Below are 8207 nucleotides of genomic sequence, written 5' to 3' on the forward strand. Positions count from 1 at the left end.
ATAGTTTTCTCACGGTATGTTCTAAATATTGAATACCCTCTGGTAGATTCAACTAAATCGCTTCATACTGTTAACTACATCCATTCGGTGGATACAGATTACTCAAATTGATTACCGCTATTAAATAATATGTTAGGTACATCGTAAATCTACAAAAACAATTTTGTTGAAGTGGCAAAATACTCTCTGTGACAGGTCAAAAAACCTTTCTCGCGGGAGAAGTAAGACGAGTAGTTATTAGTAGGAGCTTCAGGCATTTGTCTAGTATAATCAGAAGAACTCGATCGTTTCTGGTCCGATACCATTTAATCAGCCTGTCAATTCGCAATGGCGTATTTCTCGATCATTGTTTGACGTGACTCTTAATTCATGTAGCTCGAATTTCGATCAGAGGATAATTTTTTCACATGCAACAATTAAACAATAATTTTCGAATCATTACAAAATGGTTTCACATGCGCAGATCTGATTTCGGAATCGCAAAAGAATCTATGGAATTGTGTTGCCAAATCTTTTCTCAGACGTTACCGAAACATTATGTTTTCTGCGCGGTGTAAAATCAACCAAACTTTTTGGTGTGAAAATAATGTTGGACGGAATGTATATATTACCCTGAAATTTCGTCGCTATGAACCAATTTTGGACATTTCAACCAAATTTCTTTCCGAGTGTGTGTTTGATTTGCCAAAGGTGGCATTTATCGGCCTGGACCGTCAACCAGAAGATATCAGGGCAATTTAGCGCCCGGGGATCAAAAACATCAACTAAAGTCTGCATGAGCTGGTACTGTGCATGAGTGATCCCTCGACAGAAAACGTCGCTTTAATAAAACCCGCGGCCTCTTGTACAGCTCGCCCTTGTAGCATTTATTACGAACGTCGACGGGTACAATGCCTCTCTGAATTTGTAAGGCAGCCATCTTTATTCCTCCATGCGCCACGAGCCGCGAGCCGTGCCTGCAGAACTTTGCAGCCTCCGGCTCCTATGAGGAACCAGCGTTTGTCCTTGGGCACGAAACGACCAGGATAAATCCGGGGAAAGGTCGATCTCTGGCTAGCGTGATGTCGCCGCCTTTTCCTTGCCCTTTTTCTGCCCTCAAAATTACGTCTTCTTCCTCTCCTCGTCTCCTCTCCCGGCGTTTTTACCCCACTCAGTGTTTTGGTTCTCTTTTTATTCATTCGTTTTTGCCTTCACTTTCTTTTTTCATCGACACCGTTTTCGGATTATTATAACAATCATGAGGTGTGGCACGAATATCCGAAGTCACGAATTTCTGCAAAAACGCTGCAGACCACCTGGACGATACCAGGGGCGGTGTAACCATTACCGTGGGTGAGGAGCACTCCACACCTTAGATATATGCAGTTTCAAAAAATTCAATTTTAATTGTGTCAATCACTTGAATAACAACGACGCGGCTTGATCACTCGGACGTGGTAGCTATAATCCGTAGTCACCAAGATATAGCTGAAGAATTAGATCTCGACTTTCTGATGAACGAATTCATCAACCCCAACAACTGCAGAAAAGCAACTTTCGGTACATCAAAGTGAAATGAACGTGTACTTTATTATATGGGACAGATTCATAAGTTTAACAGTGTTATCTTATGCTAGTCCAAATTATGCTAAACCCCACCACCCAACCCTACAACCAGCTCCATACCTCGGAAATACACGTTCCGCTACCCCTGACCGTATCTTCGTACCTCTGTTTACCACGAGTCTATTGAAACTAATAATATATTTGTACACATGTTAATTCTTATACGCAACTACGTAATATATTCAGTTGACCCCGGGTCGTTTCCTGCCGCTAGGCATTGTTTCGCAAGTTGGGAATATTGGGGTCATTGACAGATTAGGAATCATTCTAATTATGCAAAACCCAATCTAAAAACGTTTGAAAAGAAACTCCGTGAACAATATGCAGGATATCAAATTTATTACTAATCAGCAGAATCACGCCTCGTTTATTCGATTAAACATGAGTTTTTTGTTTCGGAGGGCGTTGCTTGGCTAGTGTCAATGGATCCAACATATCAACAACTTTTAATCCCAATTCATGCGAAATATTGCGAAATTCTTTGTTACTTTTTGCGGTGCGTTCGTCAACCTAGTGATCATCTTGTACGTTCTCGAACAAGGCGGAACGCCGTGTTACCAAAATATTTTCCATACGAGCCAAAGAGCGAAGGAATATAAGGCGAGACGAACCATCGAATGGACGATGTAAAAGCTGTAATAAATGCGGAATGAAAATCATATTTCAGGGTATATTTTTGCTTCCGTCGAAATGATCTGCAATCAACGATGATTCGTTGACCGCGATTAATATATCATCAAGGCGGTAACTCGGCACTAATTTTTACTTACTAAATATATCGTCGTTTCGCTTTTTCTTCATTTCCAGGAGGTTCGTTTACTAGATACTTTTTGAGACCGCCAACTATACGTATACAATATTTCTCCCAGTCGACTTCTTGCATACTGAAAGGAAATTCCTTCTTGTCCGTAGGCCCAATTCGTTGCCAAAGGCTCCGAACTCGATGAGTTTCGAAGTCCCATTCCTTCGTCATAAAATATCCTATGGTGATCCACGCATTCCCTAACATAGTCGCAAGCTTTTGCATCCTGAAATAATGAACGATCCTTCAGGCCACGAGTGCGGCTCGAACTAAATAAATCGAAACTACATGCAATTACGTTTACTAGGCAAAGACGATACTGGTATCGTTGTTTCAAGCTTACCGCGGCTGTTTTCCTAACAATCTTGCGACGCCGTCAATTACAAACGCCGGCACAGTATGCAGAAAAAATTGTAATACACTCAAAACAAATCTTGACGTTGTTATGACCATGAAAGGATAGTAGATCAATTGCACTGATGGATTTTCATTATTATAACGCATGCAATCCCCTATGCACTGGCCGCAAGTGATGGGTTTCTCATTTCCGCCGACATAATTGTAGACAGGAATATTCTCATGGTGCCTGAAAGCAAACGAGTCAAATGTACGTCACCGGATATTTACTAATCCGAAAATTACATAATAACTTTTGAAGCATGCGATACCTCTATCTGTTTAATTTTCCATTTCTGTTAGTTTGTGAAGAATGTGTGTTCCATAATGCAAATGCATTTATATTTGGATTTTCTATGTATAAAAGGCGGTATGAATCGGCATTCGAAGACGTTACCTTTTTTTAGTGACGGCTGTTTCCCAAGCGGAAGAAATTAAAGCGTTGCAGACATAATCCACTGGAACTAGGTCCATTCTCGCATCAGAATCATAGAAACCGATGTGATTTAAGCCGAGACCAGATGCACATGTAATCGCTGGAAACCCAGCAATGCCAGAAATCCAACCCGGCATTGGCTCCTCGTATGAATTAATCACTAGGAAAAATTATTGTCCTCTTTTAACAAGCAATGATTGTAACAACAACAATTGGAAAAGAAAAATGTAACCTTCGTTTGATCTCAGTTACAACCCATTCTTGGATTTATGCAAGACTCGAGTGGAATTTCGGATGCAATGTTCACTTTAGTCATGGTAAGAATAATCATAGAATAAGAATATCACCGATCGATGGTCTGAAAACTGCGAACGGCAATTCTCCAGCGAATTCGGCGACGACACCTTCGCCGATAGCCTTGGTAAAGGTGTAAGTGTTCGGCCATCCTTTCAAGACTCTGCAATTGAACACTTTGATCACCATCCTTAGTCACGCACTCCCACGACGAGCCCGCTTGAAAAACCTACGATTTCGTAAAGGATTCGACGTCGCCTTCCGACATCTCGGTGTTCTTCAAGCTTTCGCAGAGGTCGTTCGCCTCCCTGTAGCTCAATGGCGGAACGTACAACTTTTCGTCGATGCTACTGAGAACGCAGTTGCTGAAAGCAGTTGACAGGTGGACGCCGACCTGGAACAGAACAGGGTTAAGGTGATCGCGAGCTGAAACGTTCGGCAGCTGGAAGTGACGGAGACGCCGTGAATCGCGAGGCGAAGTTATAATTCACAGCTGGTGCATCGGCCCCGCTACAAGACGCTGGAAAAATCCTCTCACCGCCAGGTTCTTGCACGCTTTGGCAATGTCCAGCAGGTATTTAACGCCGTTGACGTTCAAGGGAATCGCTTTGTCCAGTCTTTCGGTAAAACGCACCGTGGCAGCTGCGTGGAAGATGACGGATACCTGAAAAGAGTTCGGCGCTTTTTAGGGGGCGACAAGTGGATACGAAGAGTCAACGTGCACCCTGCGAACCTCGTCGACGATGCGCTCGCGATCCTCTGCCGATAATCCCAGTCCTTCGGAGGCTACGTCGCCGGCAACTGGAACCAACTTTTTCGAAAAGTCCGGAGAGCTGGTCCGCAAAACGTCGAACACCTGCAGCGAAATACATGCGCGATTTATCGCCAGCTCAGACATTGCAAGAAATTTGGCAAATCTCACCGGTTCGAGAAGCAGAGAATCCATTCGCTCTTGTGTAGTTTTTCCTTTCTTTTCGCGGACCAGAAGGTAGACGGTTCCGATTTCTTCACAGCTTCGGAGTAACTTTTCCACCAGTGCCTTACCCAAGAAACCGGTTCCACCTGGCAATTTTTAGTAAATGTAAGTCTCTTTGTCAATTGAACGTGGGCCACAATTCAAAAAAACAATCTCATTGGTATAATTCAAACAAATGTTTGTCCCTCGAGAAGGACATTATTATTTTTATTTTGTTATTTGAACGGCACCAACCGGTGATGAAGATGTTTCGACCTGCGTAAAACTGTCGTATTTCTGACATGTTTCTTCTATTGCGGTACCGGAGTAACTCTTCGCGTCGTCGCTAACTTCGCGTTACTTATGGATGAGATACCACGTGCACGAATGTAAATTTATTAACTATCTCACACACATTTTGTACAATGTGCAAACGAATGCGAATTAAAAATGACAACGTCGTAGCTTCCTGGGTAGAGTCAGTTCACAATAGGACCGGAAAATAAAAGTAATTTCCGCTTGAAAACTTTAACTATTTTCTACAACGTCACCGGTGTGGGAACAAGGTGAATCGTGAGACGACACTTTTGAAGGTCAGGCGGAAAATTTGTGGTAGATGAAGATCATTGTTCAACTCTACTTCAAGAATACGCTTATTAAATTGAAACACCATATCAGTCAATTATTCGAATTCTTGTATAAGATCGATCTCTGCGAAGGGATCATAAAACTAGATCACTTGTCAATTGCTTGGGAATTCCTGTACAGCCATTTTGACCTTAATTTCGAACGATTGGATTCTAAATTTTCATCTTTACTTACAGATGAGTAATCAAAAGCAATGATCAACTGTTAAGTAATGATATATTGAGATCACTTGTTGAGAGGATTGCCATCCCCATGTTTTCCCAATTTTTCAGTTACAGTCAGGAAATGTTTGTATAGTTGTTCCATCTTTACCTGTCCATTTGGTATTTATAAATTTTAGAATTGATCACTGGTGACGCAATATTTTCTAACAGTTGAAGCATACAGCCCAGTGCATAATAAACACATTTGGACGTTGTCAGGTCAGGTGAAAGTACGCAGGAACTTCGGTGACGACGATCGGGGAAAATTGAATTTTTTTTTCATCAAGAATACATGTTGCAAGGTTCAACTGAATCTTGCCAATTCATGATGAAGTATCTCTGCTGATGTCCGCAGGTGAAGTGGAACTATCGGACGGAAATTTATGGCTCCTCAAATAGTACGGAAAATCCATGAAATGCTCTCTAGATCATCCACAGAATCAAGGTGCTGACGACTCCCGTATGAAGACGGTAGAGAGTGAAACATACGAAAGGATCTGATCTATGAATAGTCAATGATTCTTTCACAGTCGGTGCGATGAATGCACTGAGAGAAAAAATAACGTACCGCGACCTGACCGCAAGGTTGGACAAACCTCGCTGCAGCAACAGACATTTGGCTTACTAGTCAAATGCTCGAATGTGGACTCATTAAAAGTCACGTTATCTCGTTAATCACGCGAAGGATTCGCCCCCAAATTTTCATTCATTCAAATTTGAAATATTTTATTTGCTTCATCTGTATTATACAGTTAGAATGACAAAAACAAGGTAGTAAAACTAATTCGCGACTGCATTTGCAATACGCAGGTACCTGAACGCAGAGTCCGAGACACTTCGGTTAGTTTCAGTATTTGTTTTACAGTTGGACGCTAATTGCGTGATACAATGAATATTTCAATCGGAGAGCAGAGAAGAATCTCAAGGGGTCAAGAGTTACTTTCCCGGGCCTAATTCAAATTTTTTATTCGAAGGCATAGGATGCAAGAAACACTTTCAATGATACAACTAGGTTGAAGGTACCTTGGGAGTTTCTACGTAATCTCCGTTTATTCGATTAAAATAACATGGGTATAATCACTGAATTATGGGATATTCAATATCATGGAATTCAGGACTCGCATAAATTGAAAGGACGGTAGAATCAAATCCTCGTTTAAGATTTCTACTGAACGAGATTTGATATTTATCATTTGTCTGCGTGTGATTTATGAAATCTACATCTTGTTTCTATCTGGTTTCATACTAATCGATTAATCTGTGAATCTGAACTATTTCGGAAATATCGTTACATGCACGCTTTATTTAAAAAGGATAAACCCAATGGATGCAGGCAGGGAGACTGCACTTATGCATTGATACGCGCTGCATATATCAGTTTGTTATTTACAACACGCGTATCCCTGTCAGCTCTATGTGCATGCATCTATCCCTTGTACGATATAACACTATTAGAAACTTTTGTAAATTAGAATACTTCATCATTAATAAATATCTATCAACCCTTCATTTATTGTAACGCCCCATCCTGAAAGGGTATGTTCTGACACTTTTCAAGTCGTATCTGGTATCATCGTGACTCTGTTAAGTAACATCACGGAATAAACATCTTTGCGTAGATTGAGTCAATCGCTATCAAAGTCCAACTCAATTCAATTTTGCCGTCAAGGTGCCACATTCGTCGTAAATACGATAGTCGTTTTTTCGGTCCGTGTTCATTTTATGCAACTACCTACTCAAATGTACGATAATAACGTATGTAGTAGGAAAATCTGTAAATGTAATCTCAGTAACCGTATCAAGGGTCGGGTGAAATCGCTACAGTAGACGTGGAGCACTCCACACCTCAAAATTTAGTAGCTGTGGAATTCCACACCTCGGATATCTGCAGTTTCAAAAAATTCAATTTTGTGTCAATTACTTGAATATCATCGACGCTGCTTGATCACTCGGACGTGGTAGCTATAATCCGTAGTCACCAAGATATAGCTGAAGAATTAGATACCGACTTTCTGATGAGCGAATTCATCAACCTCAACAACTGCAGAAAAGCAACTTTCGGTACATCAACGTGAATCGAAAGTGTACTTTTTATAGAACAGACTGAAAAGTTTAACGGTGTTGTTTTATGCTGAACCAAATCAACCTCCCCACACCTACACTCAGCTCCACACTTCGGAAATATACAATCCACCGCCCCTGGACGATACTAAATGCTACTTTGATCGTTTTTTTTTTTTTTAACTTTCATAGTTTTTTTTTTCGTGGTGTAATGATTAAAACAGGATAATTTACCCTCTAGTTTGGCCTTTCATGTGCAGCTATCCGTAGCATGGAAAATATTTTTCGTAAAACAGAATTTCGATATACCTGTTTAAACTTACTTACTATAGCAGGTGTTACCGGTTTTTTCAGGATTAATCAGATTCGTTAAAACTTTTTCACAGCGATATAATTTGGTCTAATATTATACGGGATTGATCACTTGTTCCTTTTTAACCATAATGATGAAGTTTGGCGTGGAATACGAACTGGTACACAAAAAATATGCTTCGAAAAAGAGAGTGGCAACGATCCGTAATAAAATAACTAAAAAGTAGGAACTTTTTTCCGTCATAGATACCAGCGCGATATTTTTTACTTAATTAAAACAGCGAACCTGAGTTCTCTGGGCGAACCGTATCATATTCCGAGCTCCTGATGAATAAAAAATTGAATTTTATCCTCAGCCGGCGAGCGACGCGAGCTGTGATATGATTGAATATGAGCTGGCGATGTTGGTAACCCATCGGGCTTACAGGCTGGATTAGCGGTCGAACCGTTCGATCAAATAGACGCTCCAAAAATTGTTCGTTCGCACAGAGACAA

At 40.9% G+C, this 8207-nt stretch overlaps 1 protein-coding gene across 1 annotated transcript; it reads right to left on the reverse strand.

Annotated features, from left to right (window-relative positions):
- Positions 1-1941: 1941 nt before the first annotated feature.
- On the reverse strand, positions 1942-4851 carry LOC124215022 (fatty acyl-CoA reductase wat-like). Its single transcript, XM_046617876.2, has 10 exons — positions 4744-4851; positions 4456-4595; positions 4267-4389; positions 4072-4197; positions 3767-3927; positions 3587-3696; positions 3201-3399; positions 2751-2993; positions 2376-2633; positions 1942-2238 (listed from the first exon to the last, which is right to left on the reverse strand). The coding sequence occupies exons 1-10, from the start codon at positions 4790-4792 to the stop codon at positions 2160-2162; spliced, it is 1488 nt and encodes a 495-aa protein (XP_046473832.1). The 5' UTR covers positions 4793-4851; the 3' UTR covers positions 1942-2159.
- Positions 4852-8207: the final 3356 nt, after the last annotated feature.

Source organism: Neodiprion pinetum, chromosome 3, assembly GCF_021155775.2.
Source record: "Neodiprion pinetum isolate iyNeoPine1 chromosome 3, iyNeoPine1.2, whole genome shotgun sequence".
NCBI lineage: Eukaryota > Metazoa > Arthropoda > Insecta > Hymenoptera > Diprionidae > Neodiprion > Neodiprion pinetum.